At 42.5% G+C, this 19,254-nt stretch overlaps 1 protein-coding gene across 3 annotated transcripts in view; it reads left to right on the top strand.

The window, feature by feature from the left end:
• TMEM182 (transmembrane protein 182) overlaps positions 1-11,492 on the top strand; it is a 29,814-nt gene extending 18,322 nt beyond the window's left edge. For 2 of the 3 annotated variants that reach the window (XM_075917432.1, XM_006127654.4), the window contains one exon: positions 10,820-11,492. In XM_075917432.1, coding sequence (XP_075773547.1) covers positions 10,820-11,037 — 218 coding nt within the window. In that variant the 3' untranslated portion in view covers positions 11,038-11,492. Of the gene's footprint in view, positions 1-5,253; positions 5,374-10,819 lie in introns of those variants that run through there. The other variant, XM_075917424.1, reaches the window with a different exon arrangement.
• The last annotated feature ends 7,762 nt before the right edge of the window (positions 11,493-19,254 follow it).

Raw genomic sequence — 19,254 nt, forward strand, 5'->3', positions numbered from 1 at the left:
GGTTCTGTGAGGTAGTGTGGTCCAGTTCATAGGGCACTAGTCTAGAAATCATGAGTTCTGGGATCCATTTCTGTCTCTGCCTTTGACCTGCACCATGATCTAGAGCAAACCACTTTATCTTTTCATACCTCTGACTCATACAGCGATAGTAATCCCTATCTTCCCTGTAAAACACTTTGGGTACGTCTACACTACAGCGCTAATTCGAACTAACTTACTTCGAATTAGTTAATTCGAACTAAGCTAATTCGAACTAACGCATCTAGAACTAAAAACTAGTTCGAATTAGCGTTTTGCTAATTCGAACTAGCATGTCCACATTGAGTGGACCCTGAACAGGGCTTAAGGATGGCCGGAAGCAGTGCCGGCAGGGCATCGGAGGAGGACTTAGAGCGTGGAGCTGCTGTCTCGGGCTAGCCGAGGGCTGCGCTTAAAGGGACCCGACCCCCACCCCGGACAGACAGTTCTCAGGGGTGCCCTGCTTGAAAACCATTCCTGGCTTGGAGTGCCCAGAGTGCCCACACTGGGCACATCACACCACTCGGCCATCAGCCTGGCTGCACTTGCCGCAGGCTGCCATCTGGGGAGAGGGGGCAATTGGGGGGCTGCAGGAGAGCTTCCACCCCCAGAAGCCCGCAGAGCCAGCCCAGTCCTCCCCATTGGGGGCTCGTACCCCATTCCTCCCTCACCTCCTTCCACTTACCCCTCCCTAGCCCCCCTTCCTGATGTACAAAATAAAGATAACATTTCTTCCAACATTGACTCTGTCCTTATTGAACAAAACTGGGGGAGACTGGGAAAAGGAGGTGGGAGAGGGGAAGAGAAAGGCTGGGAGAGGGGAGGGCAACTAACATGATCAGGGGTTGGGAACAGGTCCCAGATGAAGAAAGGCTACAGAGACTGGGACTGTTCAGCTTAGAAAAGAGGAGATGGAGCGGGGACAGGATAGAGGTCTCTAAAAGCAGGGGTTGGGTGGAGAGGGTGCATTCAGAAAAATTCTTCATTAGTTCCCATAAAGAAGGACTAGAGGACACCAAAGGAAAGGAATGGGTAGCAGGATTGAAACTAGTAAGAGACAGTTGTTCATCACAAAGCAAATAGTTACCCTGTGGAACTCCTTGCTGCAGGTGGCTGTGAAGGCTACAACTAGAGCAGAGTTTAAAGGGAAGTGAGATCAAGTCATGGAGGTTGGGTCCATGGAGTAGTCTTAGCCAGGGGGTAGGAGTGGTGTCCCTGCCCAAAGTTTGTGGAAGGCTGGAGAGGGATGGCACGAGACAAATGGCTTGGTCACTGTCTTCGGTCCATCCCCTCCAGGGTCCCTAGGGTTGGCTGCTGTCGGCAGACAGGCTACTGGGCTAGATGGACCTTTGGTCTGACCCAGGACGGCCATTGTAAGCTCAGGGCTCAGGGTCGGGGGTCTCAGTGGACCCCCTTGATTTTCATGCACACCTGCTCCTGGGTGGCCAGGCTGGCAGCTCTCCTGCCCTAGCCGGCCACTTTCCTGTGCCTAGTGCGGAGATCGTGGACGAGGTCCACGATGTCCGCACTAGCCCAGGAAGGTGTCCGCCTCTTGCGGTCCCGGGCAAGCTCCCGGGAGCCGCCAACCTGGTCCCGGGAAGAGGGGGTGGGCTGGGGGACATCGGGTGGGTGGCTCTGTGCCGTGCCAGGTGCAGGGTCTGCTGGCTGGGTGCTGGCAGGCTTGCACCTGGCACGGGCACTGTAGCCAGCCCGTGCCCCTTTAAGGGGTCCGGGGCCGGGAAGGGGGCATAGAGTTTCCCTGGTGTTGGCCAGAGTGGCCACCAGGGAAACCTGGGGAGGGCTAGCCTCCCACTAGTTCGAATTAAGGGGCTACACACCCCTTAATTCGAACTAGCTAGTTCGAACTAGGCTTAATCCTCGTAAAATGAGGTTTACCTAGTTCGAACTAAGCGCTCCGCTAGTTCGATTCAAATTCGAACTAGCGGAGCGCTAGTGTAGCGCCTATGAAAGTTAGTTCGAACTAACGGACGTTAGTTCGAACTAACTCTGTAGTGTAGATATACTCTCTGAGATTTACCTAAGGAAAGTTGTGCATAAAAACTAAACATTTTAGATGATTGTTATGATTATTAAAGAAACCCCCAAACATATGCATTTGTTCCTCTAGCTCTCACTTCCTCATTCCTTTTTTTAAGTTAACAATTTATAGGAAATCATAGGATATCTTTCCTAGCTTTTAATGCTTTGTAAAGTTATACACAATGGCATGGTAGCCATGTTAGTCCTGTGAATTTAGAGAGACAAGGTGGAGGAGGTAGTACTTTTTACCATCCAATAAAATATATTAGCTCACCCACCTTGTGTCTCACGAAGCTTTATTCTTTTACGGGCTAAAAATCCTTGGAAGTCCTGCTCTCCTCCTTTCTTCCTTCCTTTGCTCATATATCACAAAGCATTAGTCTGGGCTTGTGAGACAGCAGAATATTTGCATTTGTGATGAGGTGGTAGGAAGCACAGGAGACACTTGTGTTGTACTTTTGACTGCCACTGTTCTGCTGAGTGACCTTGGACAAGTTATGTCACATCTCTCAATTCTTTTTCCCATCTTTTGTTTATTTTAACTGTAAATGTGCAAGGGAAGGCACTATCTCTCATTATTTGTTGGTACAGTACATAAATCTTTAGGGTACTAGTCTAGGTACTACTGAAATATCAATAATACCGAAGAAAATCTGGGGAATTAGGCAAAAGCCCACCCTGATTTATCAGGAATTATCAGGAATAATACCTAAAAGAATGATTTGTGACATTATTCTGGACTGGTATATTTTGGACCAAAATATGCAGTGGAGAACAGGTGTGTGTGTGTGCATCTGTGTGTGTGTGTCCATGCCTGAGCACACAGGGAGGCAATATGTAAGGAAGAATGCCTGCTGGCTGTATAAGGAAGTGTGCTGAGAACACTGACCTTGCAGCCAGAGCTCCTTCTTCAGCATTACAAGTGCATGCAGCAACAATGGCTTTCATCGTGCGGGCAGTAAGAAGCCTTCTGTGTGAATATATTACCCAAGGGGAATGGATGCATTCCGTAACATACTCACTGATAGTAGCAAAGCCTGTCATTTCCATGGACCTAATCCACAAGGTAGTGAGCACACCCTGCAATGTTTTTAGCGCTGTTTTGATGGGACTCACTAGCCCTCAGGAGATGTACACACATTGCAGGATCAGGCCATATATGGGCACTTAAGATCAGGAATGTAATGAGGACTATTTCACTTATTTGCATAGAGGTCCCAAAATATATGTAGGGAATGACGTCTTTTGAGCTGCTCACTTAGGGCCAAAATCTGCCACCGATGTACATGCCAGCTCCTATTATTCTAAAAGAGATTTGTTGTGCATATCTAAGAGCAGAATTTGTCCCTCACTGTCTCCTGTAAAGGTCCCCAGAGCAATAATGACGGCAGCGAGAGTGAGAGGGAAGTCCGAATTAAATCTGAGGACAAAAAATGGGATTATAAAAAGTTGCCGATAAATTAGAGGAGTTCTAATCTTCTATGCACAAGCAAAAGGCTCACATCATTCTGTCCAGCACCTGTTGTCTTCATGTCTATGTAGTGAAAGATTGGTGCTATAGACAGCCATTTGCCATTGACAAGTGAAAGGCATTTCTATGTGGGAAGAATGAGTACTAAAGGCCAGCAAACTGCCTCTTGAATTCATAGACATTTCTAAAGGTTCTGTATTCTTTTTCTTCTGCAATATGCAAAAGTATTTGCTTGAAAGAAATTCAAAAGAACAAATGCTAAAGACAAAAAAGAGTGACCTCAGAGAAGTCCGTGTCTTATCACACAGCACAGTGCTGTGTATCAAACATGTGTGTTCTTAAAAAAATGTTAAATGGAAAGAAAAGGAGGAAAAACTATTTATTTATCCTAATCTCTCTCTGACATATTTCATATTCTAGAAGTAATTTCACCCATCATTCCTGATTCATCCAACTGCTGTTTTATTCTATGCTTTGCAAGGGCAAATAGACACCCACCCCCTTTGCAAAAGGTCCTCCAGCTGAAAAAAGTAGAAATATACCACAGTCTGAAATGTTGCTAAAAATATCTGTTTCATGAAATTGTGGGGGAAAAATTGTGAAGGTTTTTTTTTTTTTTTTTTTTTTTTTTTTTTTAAATCTCAGTCATTTTAGCTGGACACTTGGCCAAGAAAGTTCAAATCATGACAGAGTCTCAGCAATTTCCCCAATAAAGATATTCATTTTGGTACATTCTTCTTTGTAATGAACTGACATTCCAATTACTCTTGGAATGGATGCTTGCTAGATTTTTATTGGTATGACTAATATTTAAAAGGAGAAAGATGAGCTAGTGGTGAAAATTTGTGACTATAAAATAAGGTGGAGCAGTCACAGCAAATTATTTAACAGGAAATTATTTCCTGCAAACCTCCACAAGTGGTATACACTTTCCCTAAATAAATACTCATTATAAATATAGGATATAATTCTGATTTCACTTATATAAGGTTTACACTGACTGTGTTATTACTTGTGATTTACTCTAGTGAATTAGCTGCAGAATTAGGCCCAAAACTTGTACATATCAGGGAATACACAGAATTATACTGATTTAGCTTGCTGTCTCAAACCTTCAAACACCAAAAGTAGTTATGTTCTTATTATTACCTTGTAAAGAAACTTCCTTCAACAATTATTATATTTTCTATATGTAAAATGAAGCACGGATGTACACAAAATAAAAACAAATCACAGTTGCTCAATAAGAGAGGGTATGTCTACACTACCACCCTAGTTCAAACTAGGGTGGTAATGTAGGCAACCAGAGTTGCAAATGAAGCCCGGGATTTGAATTTCCTGGGCTTCTTTTGCATATTGCCGGGTGCTGCCATTTTTAAACGTCCGCTAGTGCGGACTCCGTGCCACGCGGCTACACGCGGCACGGACTAGGTAGTTTGGACTAGGCTTCCCACAAGGAGTAACGGTAGTTCGGAATAGGAAGCCTATTCAAATCCCGGGCTTCATTTGCAACTCCAGTTGCCTACATTAACCACCCTAGTTCGAACTAGGGTTGTAGTGTAGACATACCCAATGTGACTAATTTCCAACCTCTAAGATTTCCATTTAGTTAAAATCCTAGCTTGTAGTATTTACACTGCGGACTGGTGTGTGGTGGATTAGGTGGGGGAGGGGTTACTCACTGTTGGATGGCACCTCCTCCATTCTGTTCTGTTCTCCTCAAGGTAAGCACCCTTTCCTGTGGCTGCCCTCCACCTCTCTCTGTCTGCTGTCCGTCTCTCTCCAGGATCTGCTGCTTCCTTTTCATGAGCTCTGATTGGCCAGGTCACTCAGCAGTTTTCCCTTTCCAGGATGTTTGTTCAAGGTATCCCTTCACAGTGTCCTCATGCCCACTGCCTATGTCACTCTAACAAGCTTTGTATCCATTGCCTTTAGCTATTCCACTCTACAGTGATTAATAAGGGATCCCAGGTCTACCCTCTACTCTGGGTTCCAATCCAGGACCCTGTAGTAAACAGCTAAGGTCTGCATTTACATCAGCTTTACTGCTGTCACTCCTACACTCCTTCCTTCCAATGCTGCTTCTCCCCTCTCTTCTCCCTTACTTTGGGCTGGAGTGGGATAAGGAAGAGGAGCTACAACATAGTTGCCAGACTCCCAGCTATTCCCTCACAGATTCCCTCGCTAAATCAAATGCTAGAAGATCGACCTACAGAGGTCCTGTTCATAATATGACCTGCTCAGGATGACTAGAGCACCTCCTTTGATTATAATGTCGGAGTTGTTTTTGAGGCTGTGGATAGTATCAGATTGGTGGAAATTGTGAACAAACAACATCACATGCCCCATAATCTCAGCCATGCAGAACAGATGTTGTCTATATAGAATACTGTGATTTTTCCCTCTGACTTTTCCAAAAGTATTTTTCTTTCACATTTTGTTAAGCAAGTTTACCTGCATTACAATTTGGCATACATAAGTTTTAATGTCCTGCTGTAAAATCACATGATGATGTCTTTCTTGGTCTTCACTCTCCTATTGCAGTTCTAGCTCCCCTTTCTGCAGATATTCAGTGTTGTGCTCTTATTTAACAATTCATAAGGGTTGCTCACTGATGCCGTGAGAACAAAGGGTGCCAATAGTAAGATACCACATGTTCCAAGAATCAGCCACTTTTAATGCCTGAAGTGCTAACCATGTTACCCAGTACAGAGCTGATATATAAGAACTAGTTATTTTCAGCTGTTCTTACAATCAAAGCACTTATGTCTACACTTTTTTACTTAGGCTTTGTCTACACTGCCAATTCAGAGACAAAACTTTTGTCATTCATAGGTTCTTAATCCCCTCTCCCCCCCAAGACAAAAGTTTTGCTGTGGCACGTAGCAGTGTAAGCTGCTCATTGTTGTCAGGGGCCTTGTACTGTCAACAACGTGAACCCTGCCTGTAGGGCGTGAATATATTTTGTCGGCAAAAGTGCCAACAGTGTTTACATTGCCCGACTCATGTTTCTAAAAGCTGTGTAGTGTAGATGAAGCTTTACTCTGGGTGAAATATATCTGTGAGGAGGTCCAGTACAAGGCCCATGTGCCATTCAAGTTCCACTTGCAGCCTCCTCTGAGGGACTTAAAAAGAAACATAGTTATTCTGTTGATATGATATGTAGGCCCCTTGGTAAAGAGCCCCTGTTCTTTGCAAACAGCTCTTGTTTCAGACTTAAACTCAGTATACCAAACACATCTTTTGAAAGTTATTTATGCAGAAAGGGTGTGTCTACTAAAAGCTGTGGTGTCTACTAAAAGCTCATAACTTTTCAAGATTCAGTAATTGGGAAATGTGTGCATTGCCTAGAGAGGTTGTGGAATCTCCATTATTGGAGATTTTTAAGAGTAGGTTAGACAAATATCTGTTAGGGATGGGCTAGATGGTGCTTGGTCCTGCTATGAGTGCAGGGGACTGGACTTGATGGCTTCTCAAAGTTTTTTCCAGTCCTAAGATTCAATGATTCCATGATTCCATCAATGAAAAACCATCAGAGACAGCTGCAAACTATCAAAACCACTTGGATATAGCCTCTGACTCCATGAGTGTTCTGGGGCTGGAGCACTGAGGGGAAAACTTAGTGGGTATGGAGCACCCACCAGCACCAACCTCCCCCCATCTTCCTCCTGTCCCCGTGCCTCTCATGTGCCTACAGCCCTGCACTTACTTATTCTTCTCCCTTCCTCACAGCACTTATGGAGCTCCATGAACAGTTGATTTGTGGCCTTCAAGCTCTGAGAGCAGGGATGGGATGCTCTCAAGAGAGCAGGTGGGGAAGAGGCAGGGAAGGGGTGAAGCAGGGGTAGGAAGAGACTCGGTAGGGGCAGAGGTTTGAGGGAAGGGGTGGAATGGGGGCAGGGCCTAGAGGGTGTGTGTGTGTGTCAAACACCCTCCAGCAAAACGAGAAGCCGTGTATGCATTTGGAGATTAAAAACAAAACAAAAACACATTACATTGGACAGTGCATCACCCTGTCTTTATTCATAGACAGGAGGTTGCCCTGTCTATGAATAAAGACAAAAGCCTGTTTCAGTATAACATACAGTGGAGAGGGGCACACTGTATTCATTCACTGAGACATATTGTGGAAAATGTGTGTTTTCATGAAAATTTGTATCCTTGTTCCTATAAAACTAGCCAGCTCTCCAAGGCTGTGTCTACACTGCACCCCTTTTCCGGAAAAGGGATGCAGATTAGACCAGTCGGAATTGCAAATCCGTGGGGGATTTAAATAGTAGGAATAAGAAATCCTCCGGAAAAGGGCTTATTTTCTGGAGAATTGCGTCTAGACTGGTGCTTTTCTCCGGCTTATCCCCAAGCCAGAAAAAAGCGGTAGCCATGTAAATGCAAATGCTGCGGGGAATATTTAAATCCCCCGCGGATTTGCAATTCCGAAGTGTCTAATCTGCATCCCTTTTCTGGAAAAGGGGTGCAGTGTAGACACAGCCCTCAGGTACATCTACACAGCAGGGCTAACGTGGAATTAAGCTAAACAACTTCAGCTACGTCAATTGCGTATCTGAAGTCAAAATAGCTTAGTTTGGCTTTTGGTGCTGTCTACTCAGCAGGAAGTTGAAGAAGGAACACTCTTCCTTTGACTTCCCTTGCTCCTCGTGAAAAGAGGGTTACCATGAGTGGGAGTAAGTAAGAAGTCCTCCAGCTCAACGATATTTTGAAATAAAGGCTAGTAGTGTAGACATTCACTATGTTATTTCAGAATAATGTCAGTTATTCCAAAATAATGCGGCTGTGTAGACATACTTCAACAGACTGAACATTAAGGAAACACATACTTTGCTACATGGAAAAGGTGTCTGTTGATAAGTGTAAGCCCGTTGTTAACTTGCAAGGCAAAGGCAGAGTTGGCATAGCCCGGTGATTGGCAGACAGGCTGTTGGTGATAGGGAGCTAACATTCCTGCCAGTACAGGCAAGACTGCCTCTCACTAGAGGCAGAAGATTTTGGGTGCCCTGAGAACAGTCACATTTGACATGTACAGAGAGGTAATTTTATCCTTTGTATGCATTTTGTTACATTATTATTGCAACATCTTTTAATATTTGGGTACTGTCTGGTGGTAATGTCATCTCTGCTGTACTCCATTAGTGTATTTGGCACTAAGATTTTTATCTTGTTACATGGAGAAATGCTAGATTTTGTCCTCTATAGTTCTGTTTGGTTCCAATTTTTCCCTAGTCTTCTACAGTATCCGCTATTGTTAGCGGTTCTGTTACAAGTTTCTCTTGCTCGACTTCACTTTTATTCAGAGAGCCGGCATTTTTATTTCATGGGCACGTTTTGCCCTGAGGTGATCCCTCTAGCTCTGATTATTTCACTAATACCAGCTGTATGTCTAATACAACATCAGTATTAAATTTATTCAAGATTAAGTTTATGCAACATTATGGTTAAAAGATTTTCAAAATTTAATTTATACCTTGTAGAGTTGGGGTTTTTGACTTTGTCATGAAATCAAGCACTTGGAAAATAAGTAATCCCGAAAGTGTATTTCATAGATGGGCAGTGTGTATAGGGGTCTGACTCACTCTTTATATAGCAGTTCTGCTTGCCTTCAATCTCATTAATATTGCAGATCCTTTGGGAATTTAAGTCACAGTTTGATTGTGCCTCAGGTTAACCGCTTCAGCTCTTTTTTGGTAGTTTTCAAAATCTAGTTTTCACAAAGTTTAAACAGTTGTGAGCTCTCTCTTATGAGATGTTAATGAAGCATTGTAAAAGTATTATCTATTTTTGACAATAAAACACCTTGCCAGTCCACTTTACTCTCTGAATTTGGGTTGACTATGATTCCTGAGTATAGTTCAACTAGTTTTAGGCCTTTTTTTATTTAACTACTTGATAGCAATTGACTTCACAGAAGGAGACCTGGAAAACCAAACTCTTGATGCAAAATAATTAACCTCCAGTTTAGGGGGCTCAAATTGGGCACCCACCATTTCAATATGGTTTAGCTTAAGTTACTTACTTGTCCAAGGTGAAACATAGCAAGTAATCAGCAGGGTTTGGAATAAACACAAGAAGCCTTTGACTCCCACTCCCCTGCTTTTCCTGTAGAGTCCATTGGCTGTCACATTTTGTTGCAAAGTACCCCATGAATATGTATTTTTTAATATTATTGAACAGTGGAATCTTCATATAAGCATCATGGAATGGAGATTTAATAAGTAGGGAATCCCTAACATTTTAACATTTGAATAACTGGATGGCAGCAAACTGTGGGCTCAGCCCTGTAATCTGAGAATAACCAGAATGCCTGTGGCCATAAATGAGTTTTGGAGTGTGCAAAAAATCAGGATCAGGCCCTTACCTTAATAGATAATCCTCCATTCGGGTATGACATACTGCAAGACTGTATCTTTGAAAGGCTAACACTCCATTGGGATAAGTGGTAGTAGTCAGGATGTAACCACTACATCAGCCAACACTGATGGTGTGCTGGCTCTGCCTACCTGATTCTGGTAGATAGAGTAGTAGCAAAGTGATTAATATAGTTTAGGAGAAGTATTAATATAGTTTCTATTTTTCCATTTTTAAGCAATCTAAGGGGTCCCTGGGATGGTGGCTGAGGGAAAAGGCCATTTTTATTATGGTGGTTTCCTTACAGGAAGCTATTTTTCATATTTCAGTCCTATTCCAGAGAGAATTTGGAGGAGGTTTTTCAAGTGTGATGCAGCAGTATTTGCCCATAAAATGATTGAGTTGAATCTCTGAAGTGAATAAATCATAAATGATACCACTGAGATTAAGCACCATTGTGAAGTGTGTTGACATATACAAAGGATGCAGGAATTTCCCTCCCATTCTTTCTTTCCCCACCCTTTTCCTGCCCCGAATAAGATCTATATTGAGAAGCAATCCCTGAACTTTGGGAACAACGAGATATCTCTATAGTCCTCAAGAATTCAAATACAACATAATGGACACCCGGCCAAATCCAAGACATAAACATGTTGCTGTTTTACTTCATTTTGGCATACTAGAACCAGCAGCCCATGTGCAACTGGCTCCCAGTGGACCAATGCTTCCCTATGCCTCTCCCATGCCATTCAGAAACAAAAAAAGGGAAGGCATTACTGTGCAAAGCAGCAGTAAGCAACAACTATGTGAAGATAGCTAACAGTGCTAGCCAACAGGACTCAATCATTGATTGGTTTTGAGATGATACCATAATAGGAAAATCGATATTTCATGTCCCATAACAGTAAAACTCTGATATTTCTTTTACAGGCATCTTGTTTTCACTGGTGGTCGTGATGTATGTCATCTGGGTCCAGGCAATGGCTGATCTGGAAAACTACATGAATACCAAAAAAATGGATTGCCCAGACTTTGTTGTTTATGTGCGCTATGGCTGGTCTTTCATACTAGCTCCTATAGGAATATTTTTTGCATTGTTTGCAGGAATGCTCTTCCTATTAGTAGGGCGTACTATTCAACTACATTGACTTATTGCATATCCACTAATGGGTATACTGGGATTGTGGTAAAACTTTTAAACTGGAACACAATTTACAGATGTTATTGCCACTACTACTGTATAGAGTTTGTAGAGGCAATTCTAGAACTGCTTAAGTTACTCATTTAATTGAGATGTTCCTATTGGACACAAAAGTCACTATAGGAGAAAAATAAAACCCCTTTCATTCCTATCCAATTCTTTAGTTCTTTAGGTGCTACATGGAATGGTTCTCTTCATAACATTAGTTGCAGCATTAGATCTTTCTGCAAACACAGAGAGGGAAAAAACCCTCTAACAACATAAAAATGGGTCAAATCAGGATTTTCTGCATTTGTTCTAGCCATTTACTTTGTGCCACAGTCAAAAAAGTCTTTACAGAGAACAGTAAAGACAGAAGAAAACAAGTGTTCAACAGTGTAATTTAATCCACCTCCTCTCCCCCTTTCCCAAACTTTCCTTTGCTTTAATATGAACAAACACTTTGGCAATTAAAAATAGAATACAGTTGTTCATGCAGTATCCATGTGAACTGGACAGTAAAGAAGATGATTCCAGTGAACAATGATTTGGAGCTAGTATCTACATGTAATGACTTAACTGTCAATATGCTATGTTTTACTGCTATGTAAACAATTGAAAAAATGTATTCTTCTACTATATCTGTGTTTATTTGTTGCATGGTTCTTTAAGACACAATAATATAGTTAAACTACTAATGAAAGGTATGCCAAAACTATATAATAAAACATATGGTGCAGATTTTTTAAATCAATTTTTTACCTGGATATTCTACAAGTATGTTTGATGACTGGCTTTTTTCAAACATTATCTGGGAGCTACATACTTTAAATAATGAAAAATTGCTGTATAGTGAGTTTTTTAATTAAAAAAATGATTATGAACACAATATAAAGTGCATTAATGCTTATGTTTTCTAAATATTTGCATATGAAATGTATAGTAATATAGACCACATCCTGCTTGCCTGCAAGTAGTCCAGATGAAAGCAATGAGACTACTCCTATGAGGACAGAAGCAGGATTTGGACCCACATTATGTAATAGACAATAGGTGGCTATGTGTGTCTGTGCATGTGTGTCTGAGTATAGATGCTGGTGTGCCTAGAGTTGAGGGGCAGATGAAGGAAATTTCTTTTGCTTGGTACTAGTCCTGGTTGAAATTCAATGCCTCAGAGAGCATGGGCAGAGATTCCACTTTGTAACTCGATGCAAAGTAGTTTTGGGTTGCTGGAGAAGCAAAATTGTGTGACAGTTTCTTCGAGTGCCCAGTGCTTCATTCCACAGCAGTCATGAGTACTAATGGCATCTCTCCATGGCAGGAAAGCAGTGACCTCTTAGATGTGCAGTCTGTTGAACTCCAGCAGCAATCCAAAATACTTCCCCCACTTTGCAGATGTATTGCGATCCTGCTTTGATTTACACGATTGTACAATAGTTCTCAAATAATACAGTATGTCTTTTTTTCTTCTACAAATGTAGATATTCTATGGCAATTTGATCATCGAGGGCTATTGTACTAGAAAACATTGGCAAACCCTGTCCAATGCTCCTCAGGAGGGAATCCTTCACTACAACCCTTTAGGATGTCAGCAAGGGTGACACTTCCCTGCATCCCTTAGAAGCTGTGGAGGGCTGAGAAGCCTCCAAGCTGAGCTCCTTCCTACAAACTTTGCAATGTGTGCAACTGCAACTTGTAGATTCATCAAGGAATGAGCCAAAGTCCCCCTTGGAGCCCTTAATTCATCCTATATGCATTTTCAGAGCTCTTTCCATCATGCAGCTGAATAGGTTAGCTCCCTACGTGCAATTTAGCTTTCCTTTATTGGGCACTGTGGGCCAGACTGTGGCCCAAGCTAAACAGGAGCATAAAAGGGAGATGAACAATATATTGTTCCCCTGCCTTTTACTTGGAAATTCAGTGGTGCCTTTTGACTGAACTTTGGAATCTTGCCTTTCTCTCAGTGCATTATGTCACTCGTCTCAACAGCATGCACATTTTTAGAAAAGGCTTGAATATGCCATCCAGCTGGTTACACTCACTTTTTAGCACTTTTGTGCCTGTGCCAAATGCCCAAGACTCAGGACATTTTCATTCAAATGTACATTTTGGAATTATTCCACTGTTGTGATGTAGCAATTACTTTAATTTCCATCATTTTTTCCCTGCTTTTATGGCAGAGCTCAGGTGGCATACAGCAGAATGGTGGCTTCTTTTGTTAAAACCCTTTTTTCTCTCATTCATTCAAAGTACATTAGTCAGATTATGGGCCAAATCCTCACCTAGTGTAAAATAGCCTCGCTCTATTAAGGTCAGTGAAGCTCTTTTGATTCATACCACACGAGGATCAGATTTGATTGTTTGGTTCTGTGGCTGGTTGGGTAGTCTCTCCAATTTCCATAAAAAATATTGAGGCCAAAGTGTCACTTCAAGACCATGCAAAGGCTAAAGGGAGAGTAAGTCCCCAGCTTACACCTTTCATGCAGGTTACCTGGACTAGTTGGGTTGAGAGGGACTTTGTTTACATATACACACAATACAGCAGTCTTCGGGCAGAATGTCATGATATGCTGCTGTTGTAGACCAGAGCAAAGGAAGAGGGGTGGAGAGGGAGAAGGGAGGAAATTGTGCTGAGAGATGCTGTTTACTGATGTGCTGAGCCTTTTTCTCTGAGCTGTGCCTAAAAGCCTTTGGTACTTTGGTTTTCAATACATTTAATTACAGAGAAATGACCTTTTAAGTCCCTCAAGAAAGGCAGGTTAGCTAGAGAGTCTTGTGCTGCGGTATTCTTTAGATTTCGTATTTATTTAGAAACATTGGTGGTGACACCAGTATTTTCATGATTAGAGCAGAGTAAAAGATTTTTAAATGGATAAATGCTTTAAATATCTGATGAAATTTATCAAATGAATTTTTTCTAACTGCACCTGTGTTTTAATTGATCTCTCAGCTGACCAGTATATGGGAAATAGTAAAAAAACAAAACAAAAGAAAAACCAAACCAAACCATAAAAACTCCCAACCCCCTCCAAACCCCAAACAAACAACCCCTCTCCCCCAATGTTTAGCAACTATTTTTTTTGGGAAAAGATTGTAAAAGGGGATGAATAAATAATAACAAATACCCTGTCCCAGTTCTACCTTGGAGACTGGTGGTGTAATTAGGAATCTTGGTTCCCAGGGAACAGGAGCCTGCTAGGGGCATTCACTTTGTGGAGAAGAATGCACAGGTGACATAATGGAGCTGTGTCCTTTGCCAGCCATTTGATGCAGCTGTTATTGGTTCCTGTGGAAGGGACTGACACAAAATGGCAAATGCTGCTGTAGCAGAGGCAACAATGAAAGATTCTCCCCATTTGATTCTAGTTTCAAGTAGCTGAGCATGGTCTTCATTAGCGTCCTGGTATTTTATTAAATATTTAAATTAGTGAGACAAAGGAATTATCTCCTTTGTGGAAGCTAAGAACCTGGCTTTATTATTCTGCAGGGTATTTAGCTACGAGTCCCAAAATCCAAAAAGCCGCATGATGTGATAGTAAGCTGTTAATAACAGAACAAAGAATACACATAGTATCCATACTGCTTTCCACATCCTTGAACAGCTGCTTATTATTCTTTTAGTAGGTGATCCCAAGTGTTAAATCTCACACAGACGTTATTTGCCTTTCACTGAAACAATTGGTCCTCACTCTGGCTCTTTTCTGGATTTGCTTGTATCTGAGTTTTCAGGTAAAAGCAGTATCAAACCAGTGATGTCAGTGGAACTATTCCTAGGGTAGGTTGGCACAGCCCTTACTCAGTCATGCAAGGAAGTGCAGAAAAGTAAACAAACAAAATCCCCTGTATATTGAGAAAAGCAGATTGAGTGGGGATCAGATAACTGTCTTCAAATGTGGTATAAAGATGATCATGATCTATTGTTCTCCATGCCCACCAAAGGCAAGACAAGAAGCAGTGGGTTTAATCTGCAGTAATGGGGATTTAGGTTAGATATTAGCAAAAACATTGTAACTATCAGTGGTGAAAGTAACTTAAAATTTCTAACGGATACTGTTCTATCACAACCCGGGTCCCTGCTGCTTTTGCCACAGCTCAGCCACCTCTTGTGGGAGCTATGTACTTGGGCGCACCTGCTTACTTTCACCTCTGGTTACTATACAGATAATTTAATTCTAGAACAGGTTTCCAAGGAACGTTGTGGAATCCCCATTATTGGAGGTTTTTAAGAACAGGTTGGACAAACACTTGTCAAGGATGGTTGAGGAGATTTGCCTGGTCCTTTCTCAGTGCAGGGGAGCTGGGCTAGGGGAGTGTCTACACAGCAAAGTAATTTCAGAATAACGGCCGTTATTCTGAAATAACTATGCGAGCGTCTACACAACAATTCCCTTATTTTGAAATAATTTTGAAATAACAGAAGGCTTATTCTGACTTCTATAAACTCATTCTATGAAGAATAACTCCTATTCTGAAATAACTATTTTGAAATAAGGCGTGTGTAGGTGCTCCACTTCTGCTATTTTGAAATAGCTCCTCACCAAGGCCATTCTAAGTTATTTCTCCTGGGGCTCTAAATCCAGATAGCACATCTACATTAGGGAAGACTGCCTTGGACTAATTTTGAGGTTTCCCTATCATGCAGACATGCTATTTTGAAATAAACTATTTTGGAATAACTGTTCTGGAATAGCTTATTCTGAAATAACTGTGCAGTGTAGATGTATCCTAGATGATCTCTCAAGGTGCCTTCCAGCCCTACATTTCTATGATTCTAAGCAAGAAGGAATAAACTTCCCCCCATGCCTTGCCCTTATGCACCTGCAGGGCCCTGCTCAGATTCCATCCCCAGCTGAGGAGTAGGGAAGAGCAAGAGCTGCTTGCACAACAGTCTCCTGTGTAGGTGGGCAGGGAGGAGATGGAGCCAGAGTCTCCATAAAGTCCAACAGTGTCTTTGATATAGAACTGATTTTACAGAAATCTACTGTACTAAGGGGAAGAGGCTTAAAGCCTTTAAATAGGCAGAGTGGAAAGAGCCCTGGGTCTGTCTTGCTCCTTACCCCACTTGTCAACCAGAGTAGCTGGTGAGGTGGACAAGAGGCGTAAAGTGCTCCATTAGAAGGATGAAGTAATTAACTCTTCCCCAGAGCAAGGGAGATCTGTGGTCATCTGAGTCATAATTCAGTCCTTAGCCTGCTCCTGAGACAGTGCATCTGTGTGCTTGCTACTTACTCTGGGCAGACTGTAAAGTTACAATCAGCCCCTGTGAGTAACTGCTCACCAGTAAGAATAAACGATTCATAACTAGCCCTAAAGGGCTACAAAATAGCCTCACTGCACAAAGCAGAAATTCACTGCCCTCTTAAATGGGAATAGCTCTACTTAGCCCCACCATCACGCTGGAATTTGAGCTAGTAACAGCTGAATTCACAAGGCTGAGGCACTAAAGCCCAGCAAATTTTGAGTCAGACATTAAGCCACAGTCTTGCCATGGAGGATTGTAATGTCTTGAGCATGCTAGCATGCTAGCTACTGAATAGCATGAATCAAATATACCATTTGGTGGGGACAATTAAGAATTCACAAGGTACAAACCATGTTGTGAGGCAGACTTACACAACTGGCTTGCTTGTACTGTTCCAAAAATGTGCTGTTTATATGTGTTCAGGAAAGTATACCCCAGGATGCTAATTAGACTAGTAGCTTATTTATAGACATTCATAGATTTGAAGGCCAGAAGGGGACCACTATAATCAGCTTGTCTGACCTCCTGCATATCAAAGGCCATAGTATTTCCCCCCCATATTAATTCCTGCTTCACAACCAATAGCTGTGGATTAAACAGAGAATAGTTTTTAGAAAAACACTCAGTTTTGATTGAAAAATTACCTGTGATAGAGAATCCACCAAGTCCCTTGGTAAGTTGTTTCAGTGATTAATCACACTCCTTTTTTTACAAAAAAAAATATTTTATTTACTTTATTTCTAGTCTGAATTTGCTTCACTTCAATTTCCAGTTATTGATTCTTGTTATACTTTTTTCTGCTAGATTGAAGAGCCCTCTATTAATCAATTTCAGTTCCCTGTATAGGTATTTATAGACTGTCATCAAGTCACCTTAATTTTCTCTTTGATAAAGTAAGTAGATGGATTCTATCATTATCTACTATATATTTCAATAGATTTGTATCTACTATTTAGATCTACTATATGTGTCGGTCTCTTTGTTCAAGAACTCCTCCTAAACAGTAAGAACTAGGATCACCACATTTGGTATGCAGCTTCCTCTTAACATAACTTAAAGCGAAGGGTTTGGTTGTGCCAGGAAAATGGGATGTGTCTGGAATAGGATTGCTTCTCAGAAAAGCATACAAAAAAGAGACAATCACCAGACAGGAGAAAGGAGCTGGCTGGGGGCACAGCCCCCTCTCTGGGACTGTCCCAGGCCTGAGCCTTCTACTCCCCAGGTGCCCATTAGAGAGGGCATGGGGGGCTGAAGCTCCCCGCCCAATTCATATGGGAACATTGCTGGTTGTTCCCCTTTGTCAGGGAGTGAAGGGAAAGTGCACAGTTTGCTCCATTTTTCACTCTGTCTGGGGAGTGCAGGGGGCAGATGATCTGTGCACTTTACTCTCGCTCCCTGATAAGGACAAGAAGGGGAAGAGCAACAGTTCTGGTATGAATCTTGGGTGGAGGCTTTGGCTCCTCCACCTCCCTGCCCAGCCCCCTTACATACAACGCATGCACGCACACACTGACAATCTCCTGCCCAGAGCCCCTCCTCACCCCCAACCCTGATTCCTGTAACCTACCCCCCACTTCCATCCCTGAACCCTCCTTGAGGACTCAAGCAACATTTCCAGTTTATCAACATCCTCCTTGAAGCATGGACATCAGAACTAGAAATAGTTGTTGCACTTCTGCCCATTAGAGGCAATATAACTTTCCTATTGCTACCCGAGATTCCATTTACAAGTCCAAGGAGTGCATGAGCCACTTTGACTATAGCATTGCACTTGGAGCTCTTAGCTGTTGATTATCACCATGACCTCCTTTTTCCAGAGTCTCTGCTTCAGGGGATAGAGTCCCCAATCCTGGAAGTGTGGTCTTCCCTGGAAGCAGGGAAATCCAGACTGCTGAAATTCACTTTATTAGAGTCAAAATATACTCTCGGTTACACTGGAGTAAATCTGGTGTCACTTCTGTGAAGTCAAAGGAGTTATGCCAGAAATTGATACCTATTGATTAATGATGACGGAAGAGATGAAAAATGCAGCTATAGCTGCATCATATTGTCTTTCAGCCCTCCCCTATCCACTATATCCAGTTTAAGTGAGGAAGAATTTCCATCTCTTCATCAACTTGAAACTGTATCTTGCCCCTCAGCAGCTATCAGGCATGATTCTTATGGAGGGCTAGCAATCTGGCAAGAGGAGGGAGGAGAGAATGGCTGCAAGAAGGCAGACTAGGTGCAGTCACTGAGGCAGAGAAATTACAGGTCAAGGACCAACTGTGAATAAGACTCAGCCAGAATCCCTCTTCCCACTGACTAAGGGGGACAACTGAACTCTGAGGATGAACATGGAGAACCCCACTGATGCCTGAGGGACTTTGCAGATAGTAAACAGGAGTGGCAAAAATGTGGGGTGACCTGAGGTGTTACCATTTCTCCACAAGACCCAGGTTGGAATCGCTCAGGTTGGTCCAGTGTCACCTTAACTCACCCAGGTAATAGGAAAGGAGAATGGGGTGCATGGACCAGAACAGGGCTATCTGGGCCCAGAAAAGGTGGGAGAAAGATCAAGAGTAGCAGATTGGGACATACTTCCTCTAGCACCAGAGCAGAAGGGTGAAGGACCTGAGGGTTCCTCCCTGAAATAGTCATGAGACAAGATGGAGCCCTCCTTGGTGACATAGGCTTGTTTTGTATGTGGGGTCCAGAACACTTCTACTGTGACTGACTATAAATGGCCTCTCCCTCCAGTCAAGTATGTGTGGCTGAATCAAGGCCCATAAAAAGAGGCCAGCAAAGTAATAAAGCCCATGCAGGTCAACGGCATGGAGGTGCAAGGACTGACTGATTCAAGTTACTGCCAGAGTGAGGTACAAAAGAATCTGGACTGGCCTGAAACAATACCCACAGAGATTATGTCTTTGCAATGCACTCTTAGGGTATGTCTACACTACA

The sequence above is a fragment of the Pelodiscus sinensis genome, chromosome 1, assembly GCF_049634645.1.
Source record: "Pelodiscus sinensis isolate JC-2024 chromosome 1, ASM4963464v1, whole genome shotgun sequence".
NCBI lineage: Eukaryota > Metazoa > Chordata > Testudines > Trionychidae > Pelodiscus > Pelodiscus sinensis.